Source organism: Camelus ferus, chromosome 34 (assembly GCF_009834535.1).
Source record: "Camelus ferus isolate YT-003-E chromosome 34, BCGSAC_Cfer_1.0, whole genome shotgun sequence".
NCBI classification, from domain to species: domain Eukaryota; kingdom Metazoa; phylum Chordata; class Mammalia; order Artiodactyla; family Camelidae; genus Camelus; species Camelus ferus.
The window spans coordinates 1,066,800-1,090,539 of NC_045729.1; the positions used below are offsets into that span (position 1 = coordinate 1,066,800).

The 23,740-nt window shown below is 40.4% G+C and overlaps 1 protein-coding gene across 7 annotated transcripts in view; it reads right to left on the minus strand.

Moving 5' to 3' along the window:
- FGD4 (FYVE, RhoGEF and PH domain containing 4) overlaps nt 1–23,740 on the minus strand; it is a 168,808-nt gene that overhangs the window by 54,899 nt on the left and 90,169 nt on the right. For all 7 annotated transcript variants that reach the window (XM_032472990.1, XM_032472991.1, XM_032472989.1 and 4 more), the window contains one exon: nt 7,282–7,434. In XM_032472990.1, the coding sequence (XP_032328881.1) occupies nt 7,282–7,434 (153 nt within the window). The remainder of the gene's footprint in view (nt 1–7,281; nt 7,435–23,740) is intronic.

The following is a 23,740-nucleotide window of genomic DNA, read 5'->3' on the forward strand; positions in this document are numbered from 1 at the left end:
TCTGCAGAAGGGGGTTACAGAAGTTCAGTAGCTGACTGGTATTAATATACCCCAAGTCATTTGCTGACTATTAAGTCCTCCACTCAATAGAATAGGAACAGATCATTTCCAAAATACTAAAAAATCTACAGATTTCCTCTAATGGATGAGAAATTCCATAGATGAGAAAACATAAGTGCTTAACCAATACAAGAATCACTTCAATTTTGAAAACTAGTATCATTTTTCTCTTCGATTAACATTCTGGGTAGAAGAAAAATACCTACACGTTATATATTCTATCACCAGTTGTAAACAAATCCAAAGAATCATCTCATTTTTTTTTTTAAACCCTTCTCCTATCTTCTGGAAAAAGGATGACGAATCACGTCTTCTTCTAATTACATGCTCCATTTTCTCAGAGCCGGGTACCCTGGATTTCAGTAATCTCGTCTCTTCTGTAATAAGCTCAGCTCGCTGACAGTCGCCGGATGCTCACTGGCCTAGATTTCACCATTTCTGTGCCAGTTATCAATTCTTACAGAGAGACGGAAAAAAATCTCACAAAGAGCTACAGGTGTAACAATGTACATTTTTCCTTTTCAACACAGACAAGAAGAAAATTCCAGTTAAAAAAAAATGACATGCTTTTTTAAAGTGAAAATGATACTATGTTCCAAGATATACTTGGGGTTGGGGGAGGTTAATTTAGTATCCATGGGAAAGAAAGGGCCTTATACAAGTGTGATATTTGTTAATTTTAAGGAAAAATTTCCTGTGTAGGACAACCATATACCAAAACAGTAAACCAGGACAATAACCCACTAAAAAAAAAAGTTTTAACATTTGGAATAATTTCAATATTCCTAACTAGAATATTCAAAGAAGGAAGTTAACATGTTCTTTACAATTCTGTGTGTAAAGGCTGTTATAAAATAATTCCTCCAGCTAATCTAGAGTTTACTCAGTGAACGTTCCTTCTTTATCATTGTTATTTTCTTTTACTATATCCTTATTTACTATTATTATTTCAGACACTGTTGATTGAAGGATGGAAATAAAATAGTCTGTTACCAGCCAGTCAGTCTCTCAGAGATGACTCTCCTGACTTCCCATCTCAATTATGCCTCTCTTATTAAAATGTTTCACAGCACTGTGTATCTTCTCTACAGTGCTTACAATAAATTATCATGATAAGCAGTAATAAGTAGTATTAAATAATAGACCAGCCATGAAAGTATTAAATACACTATAGACATAAAGGTTTCTCTGAAACAAGGCTGGAGTCCTGTGAGGGTAAGGAATGTTTGTTTTGACCACAACCATATTCACAGTAACTTCCTGCACAGTGCTTGGCAAATTCGTAGAATACCTGAAGGAACTAATTAATTAACACGTCAGCAAGGAGCTCATATTCTAACAGGGAGACAGTTTAAAGATGCTGATAAAGCTGAGCATCAAGTACACGGTTACTTTAGAAGCAGAGAGGAGGCTTCTGTTTTAGCAAGGGAGACAACCCAACGTGTACATTTACTGGTTTACTATACATTTGAATAAAAGAACACAAATACTACATGCATAAGACAAAAATCTCGAGGGTCAGGAATGGCCAAAGTGTCAAAACCACTGTCTTCGAGGAAGACAGCGCGTACTTTGTTGAAAAGATAACTGATGAGTGAAAATGATTCTTGTCTCCCTCATCATTTCTGATTTTCCTTTTACATCTGATTTCCAAATGCTTTCTGGACACCTTCTAGGTGTCCTATCAGCACCTCCAGGTCATTATACCTAAAACTCAACGTAGTACTTCTTCCCCCTGCAGCCCAAAGGATGTCAACAGAAAAAATAGGGTTCAATCTCACCAGTAACTGGAGAAATGCAAATTAAGTCCACAATATGATACTCCTTCAGCCCCATCAGATTAACGAAAATTTCAAAATCTAACAATACGAAGTGTCACTGAGGCTATGAAGTGATGCGAACTTACACATTTTTGAGAGGGAGTATAAAGTAATGCAACCATTAGGAAATACATATATATATATATATATATATATATATATATATATATATATATATATATATATGCAGAATATACATATCCTAGAGAAATTCTTAAATATCTACACAGGTTTTTTTTTTAATGTTTACTTTCTCATGGATCCAACAAATATTTATTGAATACCAATTAAGTTCTATGCACTTAACCACGTTAATGAATAAAGGGAAAGATAAGAAACAAAAAAATAAGTAAACCATGTATCAGAAGGTATTAAATGCTGGGAGAAAAAAGGGGAGAGGGGCTAAAAAAACAAGATAGAAGGGATCTGGAGTGTAGGGAGTGGGGGGGAAGGGCAGACTGCAGTATTAAGTAAGGTGTTCAAAGGGGGCCTCTTTGAGAAGTGCAGATCTGAACAAGAATGAAAGCAGTGAAGGGAGTTACTTGGGGAAGAGCTCTCAGTCAGGTTGAGTGAAAGCTGGAGGCCAGCGGAGGGCGATGTGACGGGAGCCAAAGCGGCCGGCGGGCGGGCAGAGCAGGTATTGAGGTCAGAGGGAGGGATGATAATGCACACCGGTGGATAATGCAGACCGGTGGAGTACTGTAAGGAATTTGACTTTTGAGTGAAGGGGGAAGTTCCCCTAGAGTTCTGAGCTGAGGACGATGTGACATGGCTTAAATCCCAACAGCACCACGCTGGCTGCAGTTGAGAAGGAGGCAAGCAGGGTGGGAGCAGGGCAGAAACCGGGAGGAGTTAGGAGGTTACTGTGTATACGACAGTGCTTAGAGGGAGGCAGTGAAAACTAGTGAGACTTCAGGTATATTTTAAAAAGAAGTTTCCCTGCTAGATTAAATGTGAGGTATGAAAGAGAGAGGGATCGAGACTGACTCAGGCTTTTGGCCCGAACAGCCGGCAGGATGGAATTGGCAGTAACTGACACAACAAATAAAGCAGTTTCTGTAGAGAAGATTGGTAGTCGAGTTGTGGACGTGCTCAGCTGAAGACATCTAGCTGACTCTAAGTAAAATGGGCTCTATTGCAGGAAATCTTACAGACGGTAACCAGAACAAAAAATTGATTATTCAAAAATTTCCAAGTATGCAAAATAATGATTGGGAATGAAAAAGAAACTAATTGCCACTGTCAAATGAAAGAAAAACGCACAACAGAAGAGTTGTGCATTAAGTTTTATCCGGGGACTTTACTGAGAACTATAGCCAGGGAGACAGCCTCTCCGATGGCTCTGAAGAACTGTTCCAAAGAGGCAAGGGAGGAGTCAGGATAGAGAGAAACTTTTTTTTTTTTAACTGGAAAAAAACATGTAGTTAAGCATAAAAAGATTACTGCTAACCACAAAGAACAGACATTGCAAGTTAATGATTTTAGTGCTTTTCTATGTAGGGAAGATTCAAGAACCTGGGGTCATTGAAATTCTTCCTTAGATAGCCATCTGAACTCTGCAGGGGATGGTGCATCCGAAGCAAGGAGTGCTCTCTGGTTTTCTCCACTGAATTCCCCTCAGGGTACATAGTTGGTGGGCGAAGGCGATAGCCATTGGCTTGACCCTTGTAGAACTGGAATCGCTAGCAAGCAACACTTTGTTTCTTTACATCAGTTGAAATTTGGGGATTACCAGGAGATTTCAATTGCTCTTATTTTACTTACTATGAAAAACAAGAGCCGGCTATATATTAACGCATTATAAATTTGTAACACATTACACTTTAAGAATGAAACATTACACATAGAATTATTTACTTAAGGCAGATGTGATGAATTACTCAACTGAGTAAACAGAGTATATTTACTAAATTATTTGAACAATAATGTGGCTTTCAAAGTTCATGAAACTTTTTTTAAACATTAAGGTTTAATGATTGAGAAGTGACAGTATGTGGGGCTTTATCAAAACAGTTAACTATGGAGAATGTCATGGATCAAAGCTCCCAAGAGAAAAAGGACAATTACCTTTAATTGCTAGGAAGTTCTTCTGACTTCTGTCTATCTAGCATGGCAGGAAATTGGCCAATATTAAAAGTGGTCAGCAGGAAGAAAGACTTATATTGGAGTTGTTCAGTAATTTGTTTGCTTGACCGGTAGGATTGGTGTGAAGTGAATAAACCACTGTTTCCTTTAGGGATATTTTCTGAGGACAAACTAGCTCTAACTATAGAAGGAATCCATTTCAAAAGCTGTACCTTAGGCTTAGATTCAGATGCAAGCTTATCTAATATAAAATTTAACTCTTTTATCCTTTTAAAAAATATAATTCTTCAAAAATATTTACCTGTTGGTAATTTTAAAAAGAGATACAATTGACATATAACACGGTATTAGTTTCAGGGGTACAACATGCTGACTTGATATTTGTATACATTGCGAAATGATCACCATGGTAACTCTAGTTCACATCCGTCAACACACAGTTATACATATTTTTTCTTGTGATGAGAACTTTTAAGATCTCTCTTAGCAACTTTCAAATATACAACATAGTATTATTGGCTATAGTCACTATGCTGCACATTACATCCTTAGGATTTACTTACTTGTAATTAATAAACACAAAAACATAAACTTGATGTTGCTAGAGCACAGTCACCACTAATAAAGGTATTTATTATTCTCTCCTTTTAAAAATCACTGAAATAAACTGTAGCTATGATATTATTAGCACTCCACATGAGAAACTAATAAAACTTAATTACAAGCTATTTTTACGATCCAGATCAGAGTTTCTCAGACTACTGACATTTCAGGTTGGATATTTCTCTGTTGGGGGGCAGCTGCGGGGCTGGCCTGTGCCCCGGAGGACGCTGCGCTGCAGACCTAGCCTGCAACCGTCAGAAGCCAGCCGCACGTCCCAGACACAGCCAGCGAGGGGGCGCAGCAGGCCTGCAAAATGATCTCCAGTTGAGAACTAATGATCCAGAATAAGAGTTTTCAAGTTGAACTCAAATTCCATAATGGATCCTGAAGTCCCAGCAGCCTCACCACGCGTGCCTTACGAGGGATTTACAAGGACATGGGAAGAGAGGTGTCAGTGTGATAGCCCCTCACTCTGCGCAGGGAGTCCCCCTCCACTTCTCAGCCTCGGCCACCCAAATGTCCTTAAGGGTTTGCAGGAATCAAAAGGCTTCTCTCCACTAGAGGGTGGGAAACACAATCAGTCATAAGTCGATAGGTAAGCAGTGCTCAATCCATTTGGCAGCTGATTTGTCAATACCAAGATGGAGCCTCATTTCAGGATGCTGGTCTCTAGATGGCATACATTCCAAGTATTATTTTAGTTTTAAAAATAATTCATCTATCTATCTATCTATCTATCTATCTATCTATCTATCTATCTATCTATCTATCTATCTTAATGGAGGTACTGAGGATTGAACCCAGGACCTGGTGCATGCTAAGCATGCACTCTGCCACTGAGCTATACCCTCCCTCCATTCTAAGTTTCAAACAAAGTAAAAAGGAAATGTGGTGATGGAGCAGGGGTTCATTCAACAGTACTACTGAAGGCCTGCTATGCTGTGCGAGAGGCACGGGGATGCAGCAGTGTAAAAGACAGGAAAAAAAAAACAAATGAAGGCTTAAATACATAGTAGACCAGACTGTAACCAATGAGAAAAAAACAAAGCAGGGATGAGGAAATAAAGAGATTTCAGGGGTGAGACAGGGGTTAAAATTTTAGCTAGGGGGGGCCAGGGAAGGGCCAAACAATGAGTGAGAGTATTTTGAAAACGAGGTAGAAAGTACTCTACATGGTTTACTTAATACCTGGAAATACTCTCCGTATTTATATAAAATTTTATATATTAATCCATATTCAGGATAGGAAGTAAACATATGTATTTAAACAGCAATGCATAGACTTTGATACAACTACAGAAAAGTAAAAAAGCAAGGTCAGTGTCTTCTCCCTTAAGAATAGGATTGTTTTGGCACGTGGCAGCTCAGGAAGGGCATTGCTAAAATTTATCTCAATGAAGTACAAAAAAACAATAAAGTGATACAATGAATCTTTCCAAACAGCCTTTATAAATAATGAAATTCATGCTTTTGATCTGAGCAATTACATAAAATTCAATTGTATTTATGTCTTATATTTTTACCTTACTTGACATCAGCTTAGGTCTAACGAGCAAGATGGAATCTGTATTGTGCAAATAAAATCATGATCAGAAAAATTTCTATGTTCATATTTGCATCAATGTCATAGGGAGGAGTATGGTCAAAAATAAGATTATAAACTCACGGATGGGCTACTCATTTGAATCTCCAGTTATCTGACCTTGCTCAACAGCTGTATCCCGTACCACCACCAATATAGCTAGTAGTGAGGAAAAAAAGAAAAATATCCCATAAACTAGAAGATTCCATTTTTAACTCCCTTTTAAATATCTCTTTCAGAAATCCTTGAAACATAAGAACAAGAAAGAAACTAAAATAAATCCGACATAATCCACATAGAAATTGACTTTTCCAAAGTATAGTGATTCTGAAAATGCCTAGTATTGTTTCTTAGCTGAATGTTCATTTGATATAAATGAAAATATATTAGGAACTACACAGTAAGCCATAGTATAGCTTAGTTTTGTGTTCCATTTCAAAAGGTCTTGCTCTCAATCATCAAAATTATAATTTTGCTATTTCTCAAAGTTAATACCTAGTTCACTAGAAATTTATTTGTAAAAGGAAACGGTCACTGAACAAAACGTTGAAAGGCTTCCTCCAGTATAAAGTTTTCCCCTTGTTGGATGCTCAATTCCTCGATGGAGGCACTGTTTACTTTTAATTTCTGTGGATGTCTTTACTAAGAAGCTTGAAGAGCCCTAGTTCCTTAATATTGTAAAATCACGTTCTTGCTAAGTATATTATGCACTATTTTGGAATGATATTTTCCACAGAACCTCTGACATCTAGCAAGTCATGGTAACTTTCTGACAATACTTCTAAACACACATTCATTGTTACATATTTGTTATACACACAGTAAGTTAGGCTCTGTACCATGTCACGCATAACGCATGAAGAGATCACAGTTCCATTAAGGGGACACATAATTTCTGCAGCATGAAAAGAACTGTAACCGAGAAACGTACAAGGTGTTTTAGGAGCATGAAACTCCGCCTGAGCAGGTTCACAGACTGACTTTTCTCCTGAAAACAATAAATGCACCCAATTCCTCTCATTTATAGCCTGAAGCTCTTTCTTAGTGATTGTCATTCTTCTGCGTAGCCTTCATCGATGAACAAAGCACCCGACGTGATTCAACCCCCCCACCCCCCGCCGACGAGCGTACCTTGTGGCTTTGGACTTGCAGCTGCGTGTTTTGCTGGCGTTTTCCCATTTATTCCCTGAGCCTCTTCAGCAGATACATTCTGATCAACCAGCGTGGCTGTGCTGCTCTTCAAAGAAGGTGGAATTCTAGTGATCTTTGGACAGATACTGCAGCCTGGGAGAGTTCAAAAGGAAAGGGCAGGTAAACACGGAGGTAGAGCCTAACTACGTCTCGTGACTCGGTTCCTTCTAACCCCACACAACAAAAACAGTTAGTTACCAGACTAAGCAGAGAGATACTCTTCCCACACGTGCTGGCCTTGACAAAGAGTTTTCCTAAGACAGATCTCATTCCATGTGCTTGAGAAACCTTATAATGTGTGCTGACAGAGACTGCTGGCTGCCACACACACACACACTCTCCACCCCCACCCCCATCCACTTTCCTGGCAGGGCCACAGAAAGGGCAGAATGCAGCTGCTAGATGCAGGCGAAGGAGAGGGCCAGGGGGCCCCAGCACTAATCTGTTAAAAGCTTCCCTTCCAGCAGCCAGTCAGTCACCAGTCATTGAGTGGTTCAAAAACACAAAGCAAGAAAGCATGAGTGTGACAGCTGACCTAAAGGCTCTAGAAGAATGGCTTGACTGGAAATGAACAAATACACACCCACCCACCCAGTCCCCCCCTCCACACCCTTGTCTTACTAGCTTACTCAGACTCCAGATGAACACATATGAGTTATTATTACCCATGGTTTTTTAAAAATGAGATTATATAGATAACACTGTTACATTTATTTACAACTTGAAATCTTTTAAAGCATCATGAGACAGATGAAGGAGAACAGGTCAATTCTTAGTTCAATTTCTGATATAAGAAGTTAAATACTAAATTTCAGAGACTTTTCAAGAAATTATATGCCAGCATTTTCTCTTTATATGCACATTAAGTTTTCCTTTCTTCTAGTTGACACGGTGATTTTAACAACAGATTGGACCTTGTTCAGGAGAAAATAAAATTTCTACCAGGAAATCCACTATCATTAAAAAGTATGTGCCATTTAAGAAACTATCATTTGACTACAAAACAAAGAGTTTCATTTTTATAGAAGCCAAATATCTAAAACGAGAATCATTAGAGATAAAAGCCTTAATTATTATTTAAAACAAGAAAAGCTAATAAAATCCAATCAACTCTCTATTGAGTAAATACTTCAATTGATTCTTGATTAATATTGATTAAAAACTACAGTACTGTTTTACTTTCTGTGCTCCCCTTAAAATTTCTTCAGATAAAGTTTAGAAGCTATTAACAGCTCCAAGTATTGTCTGAGAAGTTATTAGAGACTCATGTTAAAACATATTAAAGGAGTTTTATCAGACACCCTTCTGCAAAAATGGGCTGCCAACTGGATAAAGCAGGGTTCAAACTGAATCTTTAAAAAACAGATCACCACTGTTATGAATTAAAAGATGAAACCACTTTGAAAATGAACCCATTTAGATATAAAACAGAAACAGACTCAGAGACATAGAACACAAACTTGTGGTTGCCAGGGGGGAGGGGGATGGGCAGGGATAGACTGGGAGTTTGAGATTTGTAAGATACTGGCAGGTATATTTAGAATAGATGAACAAGTACACACTGCATAGCATGGAGAAATATATCCAAGATCTTGTCTTAGCTCACGGTGAAAAAGAATGTGAAAATGAATATACATAAATATTCATGTATGACTGAAAAATTGTGCTCTACACTGGAAATTGACACAACATTGTAAACTGACTATAACTCAATAAAAAAAAAAGAACCTACTTAGAAACAAAACATATCCTGAATAAATAATCTGAAATTAAAAACTAGGCACTTAATTTCTGGATAGCAAATTGTCAGGATCCCATAGGTTTACAAGATAATTCGAGAACATCTCAGATGAATGTGCCAAAATGCCTGCAGTAAGAGATCAACTACACACCCATTTTCTTTTAAATCCATTAAAGTCACGATTATAATCTTTTGCCAGTGACAAAAAAAATCCATTGCCACAAACTTCATTGCAGATCATTGTTTAAAACTCGTCTCCAAACTTCAGCCGTTACCATGAGGTATGAAAATATGGTGAAAGACACAGAAAACACATTCTTAAAAGGTCATTTAAAAAAAAAAAAAAGCAAAGACAGAGACCATGGAAAGCCCAAAATCTTTACTATTATTTGCTAACTGGTCCTTTATAGGAAAAGTCTGCTGACTACTGGTATAGATCAAACACATCATGGTACAGGAAGTGTGCTTAAAATTAGATGGCACCATTTCATTAAATAGTTCATCTTCTAACATCTTGGATACTAGCAATACAAAGGAAAAGTTCTTTTTGTTTGTTTATGACGGACTCAGCCTACTCACATTTGGAGACAGTCCTTATTTGGGTACCAGTTGCATAACAGGGACTTGAAACCAAAATTGTAACCAGATGGTCTACCCATTAAATAAATTTTATAATAACCATAGAGGCTTTCAGATTCCAGTTTACCAAGAAGAACCAGTAGGGGTAATTAAACAGTTATCTTGGGCACAGATACAACCAGTTACATTAAGTTGGCATGGGTTAGTACTTACATACTGTCTCCTCATGAAGGCTGATAATCTGCTTAGCCACTGGTCCTAACCATTTTGTATTCTTCTGTCTTGGAGTCACTCACTTATGCTTGCCGGGTCATACCTCCTGTAAAGATTGTCTAGACAGATGCTAACTGCAGGGTATTCTCAGATATTCTCAGTTAATTCAGCCTCATCTTTGGCTGCACAGACCTCCCTGTTCCAACAGAAGAGGTTCCCACTATGGCTTAACTTTCATTTATGTGTCTTCTTTTGCACGACACAGGTGAGTGGCAGATAATTGCTCTGACTGGTTAGGGGGACTGCCTGCTATTTGCAAAACTTTGTGTTGGGTTGTTATGTTTTGCCAACTTATTCTTGACAGGCTCTTTTCACAAATTGAGATTGGATTTACTCCAAAGCAAAGTCCACTGGTTCTTGATTCTTCAAGCCTGATTTCTTGTCATGGCATCCATGACGTCAGATCACATCTCTGTGGCCTGGCTGTGTTCATGTCTGTACTGCCTCACCCACGCGTAACATCTCCCCCAACTGCACCGAGTCTCTAGCCCAGCACATCGGGATGGGCTCCACCCTGCAGGACAAGAAAATCTTTCTTTTTAAAAAATTTAAAAATGTTTTTATGGGGGGGGGTAATTGGGTTTACTTATTTATTTATTTTTAGAGGAGGGACTGGAGATTGAACCCAGGGCCTTGTGTATGCTAAGCATGCACTCTATCCCTGAGCTATACCCTCCTCCTGCAAGAAAATCTCTTGATTCAGGAGCACAGAGTAGCTTCTAGGGCAGACAATCTTCTTAGAAGTATACTGTCCAGAAGTAAAGAGATACTTTAAAAAACACTTTATTTTGACATAACTTTAGATTTACATGAGTTGCACCCAGACTCTTAAGTTAGCATATTAGATAACCATGGTGTTAAACACAGACAAAACTAAGAACGTAATATTGGCCCAATACCACATATTTCATTCAGATTTCACCAATTTTCTAACATCCTTTTTCTGTCACAGGATCCAAACCAAGATACCGTGTTGCTTTTAGTTCTCCAATCCATGAGACAGTTACTCAGTCTTTGCTTATCTTTGATGACGTTGGCACTTTTGAAGAGTGGGAGTAGGTATTTTGTAGGACGTCCCTCACACTGGGTTTCTCTGATGTTTTCTCACGATTAGACTGGGTTTATGGGTTTGGGAAAGAACACCAGAGGCATGCTATCCATCCCACTGTGTTATATCATTGCATGATATTCAGCATGACTGTCACATGTGACGCTAACCTTGGTCTCTGGGTAGGGTGGTGTCTGCCTAGTGTCTCCACTGCAGAATATTCTATTTATTGTAAGATATTTTTCAACAGTCTTCTCCTATCATCCTTTCAAAAACTCCCCATTTGTCCTGGATATGGGTCATACCTCCCATGTGCCATTTAAACTGTCTAGATTGAGAGATCAATTGCACTTAAAAAAAATAATAAAGCCATTCAGGTTATAAAACTCGTGATTTACAACTCATTTGCCAAGGGGAACAAATCCACAGCAAGGAAATTTATTTCAGGAAATGATTTCAGTTTCCCAAACTGTTAGCACCCAATAATAAAATCTACCCCGCCACCCCCCACCAAATAATAAGCAAACCATAAAGGATCTTAAAGAAGGAAATATGATGGACAGTTTAAGAAGTTTCCTTGGACCTAGGAAACCTAATTCTAGGAATCTAATCTACAGAAACAATTTCATCTGTGTGTAAAAATATATGCACATGGACAGTGAAAGCAACATTATGTAACACATGCAGCTGTAAAAACAGAAAAACAAAAATAAGACTGGGAAGATCTCCAAGACTTTATTAAATGAAAGACAAAAAAGCTGCAGAGAAATATGTACACTATAATCCCATTTTTAAAAAAGACGTAAGATATATACACGTATAAATGTACTGAAAGGGATGGAAGGTAACATGGCAAACTTTGGGGATTAGGAGTGGTGTAGGCTGAGGGAATGAATGAGAACCTATGTTCAGAGCAGCCTTATTTACAATAGCTAAGATGATGAAGCAACTGAAGTACCTGCTGACAGATGAATGGATATACAAAATGTGGCATATACATACAATGGAATATTATTCAGCCTTGAAAAGGAAGGAAATTCTGATACATGCTACAATACGAATGGCCTTGAGGCCATTATGCTAAGTGCAATAAGCCAGTTGAAAAACACAAATACTGTATGATTCCATTTATATCAGGTACATAGAGTAGTCAGCTTTGGAGACAGAAAGTAGAATGGTGGTTGGTAGGGACTGGAGGGATGAGAGAATACAAAGTTATTGTTTGACAAGAGTTAAGTTATAGAAGATCAAAAGTTCTGTGGATGGATAGTGGTCACAGAAGCACAACAATGTAAATGTACTTAGGATGCCAATGAACTGTACACTTTAAACAGTTAAGATGGTAACCTCTATGTTATGCATTTTCAACAAAACTTTTAATTAAAAAAGCATATCCCTTGCTCAATGAATAAAAGGTAAAAAAAATTAATATATTCAATTGCCTACCTAGCATCTCCACTAGCATTTCTAAGAGCTAACTCACACTCAACACACCCAAATCTGATTCCCTTGTCTGCCAACTCTCACTCAAAATTACCCACCTTTACTGTCCTCTCCATCTCAATTAATAGCAACTTCATCTATGCGCAGAACAAAAAGCTTGGAAGCATCGCAAAGTCCTCCCTTTTTCTCTCACACCCTACATCCTATCCCTTAGGAAATTCTGCCGACTCTACCGTCTACCACCACCACCTCCACTGCTACTGTTTTGGCCTAAATTACCATAATCTTTAACTGGACTACAGTTAAGACCCTCCACGTGGTCTCCCTGCTCCTACCCTTGTCCCCAGTACACATTTTCAGCCAGGACCAGAGAGATCCCTTTTAAAACCCAAGTCAGATCATGTCACCCTTGGTGCTTAAAATTCTCCAATGGGGCCACACGTCACTCGCAGTTTACAAAGTCACCTCTTTACGCTGGCTGACAGGCTCTGCGTGACCTGGTGTCAGTCCCCTTACCCCTGAACTCGTCGCTGAGTACTGCCTGCTTGCTCGCTGTACTCCAGGCACACCGGCCCCTGCTGCACCTCCCGCAGGCCAGGCGCACTTTATTTACAGCCTTGGGTCTGGCTCTTCTCTGCTGGAATGTTCCTGCCCCAGCAAACTGCTTTCTCTTCACATCTTGGCTCAAATTGCATCTTGTTGACGTGGGGCTACCCAGACACTCTCCCTAGTATAAGCGCTACTTTTACCATGTTTTACAGGTGTGTGTGTGATTTTTTGTTTTTTTTGTTTTTTTTTTTTAAACCATAGCATTTGTCACCTTCTAACAAACTAACATTATTTTGTTAACTGCCTGTCCTGGTTAGAATGTAAACTCTGGGAATGTCTCAGGAACATCCCTTAGATGCTCAGTTAGTAATTGTTGAACAAATGAATTCCAGAGACCTTTGACAAGTTTCTCTTCCTTCGCCTACATTCTTATTTTCCATTTCATAAGAGCTGTTTTCTAAATTCCAACAATAAGGAGATGACACAGCTGTCTGAGAACTCGAGCTATACAGAATTTCAAACATTTCCATTCCAATGTTAAATTTTGAAACATTCAAGATTATTTATACATGAGTTCTAAGTAACTGGAAAAAAAAAAAAAACTATAGCCAAATAATCTCCCTTACAGCCCAGATTTCCGAACATCTGGAATTGTGGAACTACCCAGATGTTTGTCTTGATAAAAACAGTAGCAGCCCCAAATCCCAGCAACTGACTGAAAGATTTCCATTTATTATAATCTTTAATTTTATTCACATTTATTAGAGCCACTAACTAAAATGCACAATGGCTGTCAATGTTTCAGACTGAGCATTTGGAAAATCCTAAAATCACAGAATAGCAGAGAGTTAAATTGTCAGGGAAAGTAGCTTGCTTCAGATCTTTGAAGTTCAAATGTAATATGAAGTTAAAATAAGCCTTGAAGGGAAGGAACTGTGAATATTCAATATTTTTAAGGGTCCCACCACTGTACTGATATAAATGTGTAAAAAGGTAATTATTTCTATTGTATCCACGGTAAATGCAACAACATATGCGCGCAATGAAATAAAGTAAATACAGCCTCTAAAAACACAAAAGTAATTTTTGTTTTCAAACTAGAAATATTTTATTTTCCTGAAACATGCTCCAAACAATATCATTGAATTTTTCTGCTACTCAGAAGGGAATGAAAAGGATAGTAAGATTTCTATAAAGAATTGTCATCAGCCCCTTCAAAGCTGAAATGCTGTTAGATGAACTGAAACACATCACACTAAGATTGTCAACATTCTAGTTCCAAGTAGGAGCTCACAGATGAGGCCACGGCCATGGCACCTGTTACGTGTATGTATGTGTCGCAGACTACATGTGTCACTACAATTTAAACATGGGCTCTCGGGGTCTGCTGGGGCTGGCTGGTCCCTGTGCTCCGCTGTGCCTTGGCATGGCGTTATTTTAGGTACAGACCAAACCTCCTTGGCACCCCCTTGCATGTGGAAGGGGGCTGGAGGCAGCTCTCCCACCCCCAACTATGCACTGATGGAGGTTCCCCTTTTGGCTGTATTTGACCAAGAATTTTGGTCAAGATTACGGAAAAGCTCTTGCTATTTAAAGCACAAAATTTGCTCTGTGTCTGCAGCCACAAGTAGGGCGGAAGGTGGGAGTAGAGAGAAGCCACAATCAATTACATGTGTCTCTTTCTGCCTCCTTACAAAGGGCAGCTCTAGTTGACACCACCAGAGTCCGAGGAGGTTACAGCCTACTGGACTTTATCCAATAAACGGTCGCCAATTTATAACAAACACTCATTTCTTGGCTCCTTCTTTTTCATAACCAGGTGGAAGAAACCAGGGCCCTTGATTATCAAAACGCCCTGCATCACTGCTGTGCTGACCATGAGAAAGAACCCTGAGAAGATGCCTATCCAGGCAACCAAGTAAGTGCTGAGTTTTGAAGCTGTCACACTTTTGGCCAGAGCGTAAGATTCCTGACAGTTTTAAGTTTTGAAATTGATGAATATACCGTTTAAACATCTCTAAGTATATTAATGCGCAGGTGGTCCTGATAACCGACGTTAGCTCTCCCCCCGTACGATCACCTGTGTCAGAAAGGCAGCTCCGATGCCGTGCGCACACACACGCACGCGCACACCCAGGCAGCTTTCCTTGACCCCCGGGGCATGACACTTGGCTGTTTCCTGGCCGATTGTACTAGTTATTAAACATACCCTGACAGCAATTTAAACATTCTTCAGGGCACCTTAGTCATAAAACTCTCATTTCACCTAATAGCTGGGTGACTGACTGACTGACTTCAGTTTCCTGATCTATAAGAGAGTTCGTAGCATTCATCATGCTTCTCCCCACCATAATGTAGTGAGGACTACAGATTTAATGAATTCTAGTGGAAGTACCAGAGCAACAGATGACACGCGGTAAGCGCTCAGTGACCCTTTGTTATTATTATTACTGCTCGTATAATACTCAGTGCTGTGTAAACGCCCGGGTAGTGGATCAGGGGACCAGATCTGTACTCTCTCCTCCCTCCAGCCTCTTAAATTGCCTCCTGTGTTTGCCCTGACTGCCTATATGTGCCCTTACCACTGGCTAAATCTTCGTCTGCCACCACCCAGCACTCGCCCATCCTGGCTTACTTTCTCAGGAGCTGCCACTTGCTTCAGTGGCTCTGCCACTTTCAGAGATTCCCAGTAGACCATTTTGGATAAATTACGGTTAATTAATACTCTTTTGCAAATTAACACAACAATGAATTATTCACAAGTACGTGGCCTGGTACGTTAAACTTGATGACAGTGTTACTAATGATAAAATGGTGTCTGACATTCGATGAGGAGTAGAATTTACGGTAGGTCATTTTAACCCTGAACAATTTAACCACATTCTTCCCCCTTGACCATGACTGTAAATGTGCGTCCTGGGTTCCACCCACTGCTTTCACTTTTCCTCCATTTGACTTTCCTCCGTATTAGGCATAATTGCTGGTTTTTAACAATGAATCATTTTCTGAAAAGCCCATTTAAGTGCCTGTGTCCACTTAAACTCACTATTTAATTTTACTAGCTCTCACCTTTACACCTCCAAAGTACGAACTGCTTTTGTAAGCGCCAAGACTATCCAACGATCCACTGCAAAATGACGGGCAACACCCATCAGGCTTCTACTTTCTTCTATTTCTTTCTTTTTTCCTTTTTGTCCCTCCTTACAAGTGCTGAGTGCTAACTCCCTAATAATGAAAAGTGCCAGGTACTCCGGGGATGGAAGGAGAAATAAGACATAAGCCTTACCTTCAGGTAATTCCTGGTTTAAAGAGGGAAAGAGATACATACAATTCCATAGTATCTGGAGCCCCCACCCCCAGATCCCCTGCTAACTGTGATTAGGGAGCAGCTGCCCCAGTCAGTCCTCACACAGGGCAAGAACCCGGCCTACGAGCAAAAGGCAGAGGCGGAAGAGGAAAGGAATGGCTCTGAAACAAATGAAGGATAAAGTCTGCAGGGGGCTTGGCTTAAGGAGGGAGGGACAGAGAGGAGAAAAGGGTAATGCTTACTTAGGCTCCTCACTAATATGACAGGGAATCAGTGCCTTTAAGTAAGAAGAGAGCTGTGTGTGTGACAGGAGCCGGCGAGACTGTCCCGGACGAACAGTCTGCCCTGATATTCACTAGGGCTGGCCAACCTTGACACCCTAGCTGCCTCATCATTAAAGTCTTCAGATACAGTCCCTTTGACATCGTCTTTAAAATATCATTTCATTGCCTATTAGGAGGGGGGAAGCCTATTTGCCCCTTACAGTGCCAGCTGGACAGAGGCTTTGACTCATGTTGTTGCTGTTTTTAGTCTCAGTGATTACGGGTTAAATCATTTGTCTTTCTTCCTATAAAAAGGACTGGTTTCCTTAATTTTATTAACAACAGTAACCGACATCAGTCCAGTGATTAGGCTGGAGGGAGGGAAAGCACTGACCGAGAGCACGAGCAGGTTTCTGGGTATTTGCCAGTTCCTTCAGGACTCCGCAGGGTTCACTGCGGCCCATTAAAGAGCCCAGGTGAAAAGCCACAGCACGTGTCACGTGCCCTAGGACAACTTTCCCCAAAGTGTATCATGTGAAGCACTACTCTGGCAACAGGATCTCTCAATACCCCCCAGCCTCAACCCACAACCAACTAACCAACTAACCATGATTCTGAAACATCTGTGACCTGCCGAATTTGACAATATAAAACTTGTGTCCTCACAATGGCAATGGCCACATGAGAAGCCACGAAAAGTCCTACAGTTAAAAATAAAAACTGTTTAACTTTGAACCCAGTATGTATATCAGGAAAACTTTCCATCATATATTACCAGTTAACACCCCCACAGAGCTGGTGTCAGAATATATTTTGGGAAAAGCTGCCCCAGGGACGCACTGCCACGTCTAACAGCTATTGCCCAGGCTGTTTCCCACACTTCTCTATCTCCGTTACCACCGCCTGCTCCTGACATCCTGCTAATCATCCTGGCTGCCCTCAGGACTCTCAGATTACGAACTGAAACTCCAACCTGGCCTTGGCTTTTGGACGTGACCCTGCCGCCCTCAGCTTCGAGGCTGCACACTCCCACAATGTGCTGACCACAAAAGCAGCGTTAGGGCGCTAGGGTCCTGCACACGGAGCCCAAAACTGGAGGTTAAAAAATCAGATGCAATTACGTTCTGTAATCCTGCCAGTCCACCTCCCCTCCATCGTCTCCACCTCCCTCCTGCTCTCACCTGCAAAACCCCACAGTCTAGCAGACTTAAGTGCTTACAATTTAGGAAACACAAAAATCTCCAAAGGGACTTTTTCTTTTCTTAAAGTGGTTGTAAAACAGGATGTAAAGTGTAATAATTAACAATGCAGAGAACAGTGATACGTGGCACAATGCAGGAAGTTTCACTCCATTGAGCCAAGTATCATAAGACCTCTGAATACAAAAGCACACCACTGCCCTTCGATTCTGCTGAGCTGCAGGACTCAGACGCAGAGCTGCGCCTTTGTTCTGTGATCTCCCTGTGGGTTTAAACCCCAAGATCAGGCAAAACCCTTCGTTTGATAAGAAAGCCGACTTCTTCCTGAAGACTTATAACCCGTACAGGGTACTGGAATAGGCTATGCTCCCTGAAAAAAACAGCTATTTTTCAAACAGCCTTTTCTCAACTGATTTGTTTTCTAGACACCAAAAGGAGTTTGTATAAATGCACCGCAGTGCATAGCTTCAGAGAGGGAATGAGAAGGATGCACTGCTGCTATGTCCTTCAGTAACACACACATACACACACACACGGAGATATTTATCCTGAATGTCACAAAAATATTAACTATCACAACTTGGGATTTCATAGTGCTTTAAAACTTACACAGTTTACTATAAATTTGCTTGCAAATGCTAATGCTGTTCTTACTACTATTAGTAATAACGGTATTAATAAAATCTAACAATATTATTCATTCTGAGCCAAGTAAGCAGTACGCAAAGCACTTTACAGGCATTATTTCATTTGTTCCTCTCAAGAATCCAATGAGATAAAGTAAGGTAGGCATTTTGGGGGGGGATCTTGTGGGGTTTTTTAAACACTCACTATCATATATATAATTTATTTTTTCTTTTGTTGGGGGAGGTAACTAGGCTTGCTTGCTTATTAAATTCAATAAGCACTTATTTTGCTTCTTGGACAACGTGGGGAACATAGCCAATATTTTACAATAATGATAAACGTGAATTAAAAATTGTGAATCACTATATTGTACTCCTGTAACTTATATAATATTGTATGTCAACTATACAATTAAACAAAAGGGAATGGAAAAAAATATACAGCAGCTTGCAAGAGGGCACTGTAACAGGATCAGTGCCTGGTACTGTGTAGGGTCGGTAAGGCCTTCAGCCTGCCCTCAGGTAGGGAGGTTAAAATGCCTTTCAAGCAGGAACTGCAAACTACAGTCCGTGAGGCCCTCAAAGGGAGGATTAAAACAGACCTGAATGAGAGGCTACCACCCACAACTCATTGGCCAAATCCACCACGTACTTCTGTTAGTGAAGGTTTACTGGAATGCAGCCACACTCATTCTTGTACATACTGTGTTCGATGCTTTTCAGTAAGGTGGCAGAGTGAGGTGGTACAAAAGAAACCATGTGGCCTGCAGAGCCGAAACTATGATCTGGCCTCCTCAATCTTTGCTATGAAAGAAGAGACTTCTGAAATCAATATAATTAAAATTTTTCTTAACTTCATAAATTCCAAAAGAAATAAAAACAGATGTAAGAAATGAACTTGAAGGGCAAAAGATGGCTTTTCTCCCAAGAGCTACAGTAGCCAACTCATTTATTCAAGGTGTCTGGTTCATAAATCAGCCAGAATCTTGGCTTTTCCTCTTCCTTTTACCCATTGCCAAACTATTTTCCATTTATTCACAATAAATTTATCGGCAGGTCCAGAGAGAAGAAGAAAATCAAACTGGCCAAAATGTTTCATAAGGTTTGACATGGATGTTGCTAAAACCAAACAGAACAGTTTTTCATGATGTCCGTCACAGCAACCAAGAATGGACTACTATTTCTCTTCACAAAAGGAAAAATACATCCTTTTCAGAAGCAAATACTTCCTGACCTTGCTGATTTTATTTTGTATCCGCTTTTCTGAATTTTTCTGAACTTGACTTCTCTAAACCTTTTCCCAGCAGCCAAAACACTCCAGCCTAACACTGCCGATAACACTAATTTCTATGAGTCTCTGCCTTCTTCACGGCGCCTACCTCCCGTCGCCGGCTTTAAATCACTGACCGATTCTCAGGGCTCGGCCCACTTTGTTTTGTAGCTGTTGGCACTGTTCATTCACTTTTCAAACCCAAATTTAGCTTCATGGCAATAATGGATAAAAATGAACTCTACCAAGTGGGGAAAGCTCCGTAGGGCCAGCCAGTCCTTCAACCTGAAAGCTGCTTACTTCAAACGCACCGACACTACCGCTGGGGTCCATGGCCAGGCGCGGCCAGGCCTGCTGTGGGAAGCAAGGCCATGTTTATCTGGAAAGTGTATTTTTTTTTGCCGCTAGGAGAAAACAGGGTAGGTTAGGAAAACTAGAAGCTGAAAGGTCAAAATTTTGACATGATCGTTTATTTACCTGGTGACTGTGAGGACGTTACATAACAACTTCCTTATTAATTAGAGACATTTTTACTGCTCTAGTGTCACTGCTTAGGTACCGGTGACAGGTAGATGCAGACACTGACTGACTAGCGGCAATTTTTAAAAATTTAAAACCTGACAAGTGGTTTTAGGTGGTTTTCCAAAAAGGGCTTGGTGACAGTCTCTAATCCATCTCAACTCTTTTTATTTTGATACTCCTGTAAGACAAATATTAATATAAATCTCCTTTTACTAAAATTTAATATTGAACAGCTTACACTGACATTTGCTTTCCTTAACTCACTGCTGTGTGATGGGACCAGCAGGCCTCATTTTTGCCCCAGGCCAGCTTCCTAGACCAGGAGCACAATAGTGTTGTGTGTTGAGCTTCTAACAGTGCAGGGGATTGTTTCCAGTCATGCAAAACTGAGAAAGCAAATACTGCATCCAGCTTACTTTTTATTTCCTATACACACACACACACACACACACATATGTGTGTATATATACATATATATATATATATTCTGGTTGGCAGATAAAGGAAGTTAGGAAGAAAAATAAGCCAAGCCATCAAATGTAACCATTTTTCCCATTCTGAATTTTAAAACAGCATTAAGTCAGTCACACTTAGTTATGTCTAATATCACTGCTCCTACAAAGAAAAAGGTTAACATGGAACAGGCCATGGCTCCCTCAGAGATGGCAAATTCACACAGGTTACCTGCCTTGAAAGACTGAAAACGGCAAATATTCAAAACTTCAGCAACCACGGGCACTGGCCTTGATGAAGCAAAGGAATGGTTAGTTGAAACATTAAAGGGCAGACAGTAATTCAAACACTTCTACTCCTCTGAAACAAAAACCACGTCGCATATCCCTTTGGACACAAGTTAAGTGTGCGTCACACTACTAAATGTTAAAACGGTGTGACTACTGGCCTCTACTGAACTGACTGCAACGTCCGTAATAAATATAACAGAGAAGTATTTGGTCGGAAGGGTAACCAACTGAACGTTCTGTATCATGTAAATGGCCCTTCCTTGCTTTCTTGTGTTAAGGTATATATTCTATTTGTATGGAATTCATTCAATGCTGAAACCAATCTTCTTACTCTCTTATTTAAAATCCTTTAACGGGACTGCAAGATCCACAGGAAAAAACTCTAATTTCCATAGAAGACCCTTTACCATCAGACATCAAACTACCGGTGACGGCTTCAGCCACACACCCCTAACGCTCTAGCCGCATTCCGATCTTCTCTATTCCTGTAACACGTTACAATCTTTTCACATCTCTGCGTGTTTCTGCACTTGTTGGTTCCCTTAGCTTCACAGTCTTTCTTTAAACAAATTAATCTAGTTTCAGTGCGATCTTTTTCAAGGAAATCTTGAATCAAATAAAAACAGTCTATCGCTCCTCCTTTTCATTCTCCAAACATGTCCCCTGTGCGGTGACACCTGTCATGCAGCCCCTGCTTGTACTGGTTTTCCACCCCTTCAGATCAAGTTCTACAGAACTATAAAGAGGAAACATTTCTAGGTTGTTACATTTTATTCTATCTTCTTTCCTTTCCTACCTTTTCCCTATAGCAGCGTTTCAGAGAGTTAACTGTCTTAAACCCAGGAGGGAAAAAAAAAGAAAAAAAAGGAGGGGAAGGAAAAATAGAGGGGGGAGTACACCCTTCAAACATAGCAAAACATCTTAAATATTTTCTCTTCATCTTGCCACAATTTTCTCCATGCAAACTGTTCCCCAAATTTCTTGGTCTCACTCTCCAAAACTTCTCCCATCTATTTCCTCTCTCCCAAGAGAACCCTGTAATTCATAACACGAAATCATTTACTGAGCCCTCCAAAGGCTCCATTCTCACTACCAGGCCCACCCCCCACCCCACGACTTCGTCTCAGTTCTTGCTAAGTGGGCTCAGTTTGGCCTCTCAGACTTCACAGATAGATCAGAATGAGCAGGGAGCACACTGAGGGCAGAGAGTTAACAGGGCAGAGGCTGGCATCAGGATAGGCAGGGCTTTGCATGTCCCTGAGAGGGCAGAGATGGGACTCCACTGACAGGTTCTGAGCACAGGAGACCATGTCCTTGCTTTCCATTTTTAAAGGAGCACTCAGGCTGCTGGGTGAAGAACAGACTTCAGGAGGTCAAAGGTGGAGAGGAAGCTACTGGAATAATCCAAGGAAAAGCTGAGTGTGGCCTGGACCGGGCAAGTAGCAGTGGAGGCATTAAGACATGGTCAGCTGGGGCTTCTCCTGCCTTCTGAGACGCCTCTCTATGTCTCTGGAGTGACATCTCCTAGGGCCACTCTCCCTTTCCGAGATGACCCACGCTCCAGGGCTGTTCTCCCTTCTGAGATGGACCGCAGTCTGTCTATGGAATGTGTCTCTCTAAATAAACTTGCTTTCACTTAATAAAAAAAAAGGGACACGGTCAATTTGATATCTCTCAAAGTAGAACTGATTGACAGATTGGACTAACAGATTGGTAAGAGAAAAAAGACTCAAGGAAGACGAGGGTTTGGGGCCCAAGCATAAGAAATATATAATGACATGGAGATGGCCAGGCTACCACAACTTGGCAGGTTTTTTGTCTAAGAGGGGAAAGAGAGGTTTTCCCCAGGCCAGGGTTTACTAACCACCATGCAGAACCACCAGCTTCCGTGACTAACACTGTTCTTCTTTTCTGAGGCACTCTCCTTCCATCTGCCGCAACGTATGACTGCCGGCTGCAGGCCCTGGGCCGACTAGCAGGGGAAAGACCATTACACAGAGTGTGACAGGGACTGTGGGAGGGCTAAGTCGGAGAGCATAGTTAAATCAGGGTGAAGACCTTGAAGAATAAATTTCAGACCGATAAAAGTTAGCTCCCTAATTTATACATAAGAAATAGCACAGCATAAACATGATGGCCAGATGGTAGGTCAGAAAGGTAGCAGGGATGCATAAACCTCATAAGCACCCAGGGAAAGGCTTTTTTCTTTTTTGAATGACTGGTATTCCAGTGTCTAAGGAGGGCTGTTCCAGTTTAAGTCTTAATCCTGAATTGCAATTTAATTTACACACAATTTGAATGCATATCAAATGAAGGCCGCTTCATCATCCCTGCAAAGACTGGAGAGTACTTCCCATTGAGCCATGCCTCACGTTCCATTTTTCTCTTTTCAGTTTTCATGGGAGTTTGCCCACAAGCATAAGTTTTAAAAAGGAAAGTTTCTTCAAGTCATTAAAAAGAGATGAAACTTTTACAAGTAACATGTACACTAAATGTACATATTTAAAATTTTTCTTGGACAACAAAATAGCAGTCAAATAACCCAGCAGTGTGGACAGGAAGTGCTACATGACTGGCTTTTCAGTTTAAAAACCTTAAAAGGAACGTGTAAACTGTAGTGGCCACGCATTACACAGAGCTTCCCATTAGAGCAGAAGACTCCGGGAAGCACTTTTCTCTCCACCCGGGCTGCTTTTCAGGAGGGAACACTGCTTCTCTCCAACCATCCCTAAGTATCTGAAGGTGGAATGAGAAACAACAGACGCCGTTTCAGAGGAAGAGAGAACTTCACTAACAGAGAAAGAAAATACTTCCCTTTCGCTGCTTAAAAAAAAAA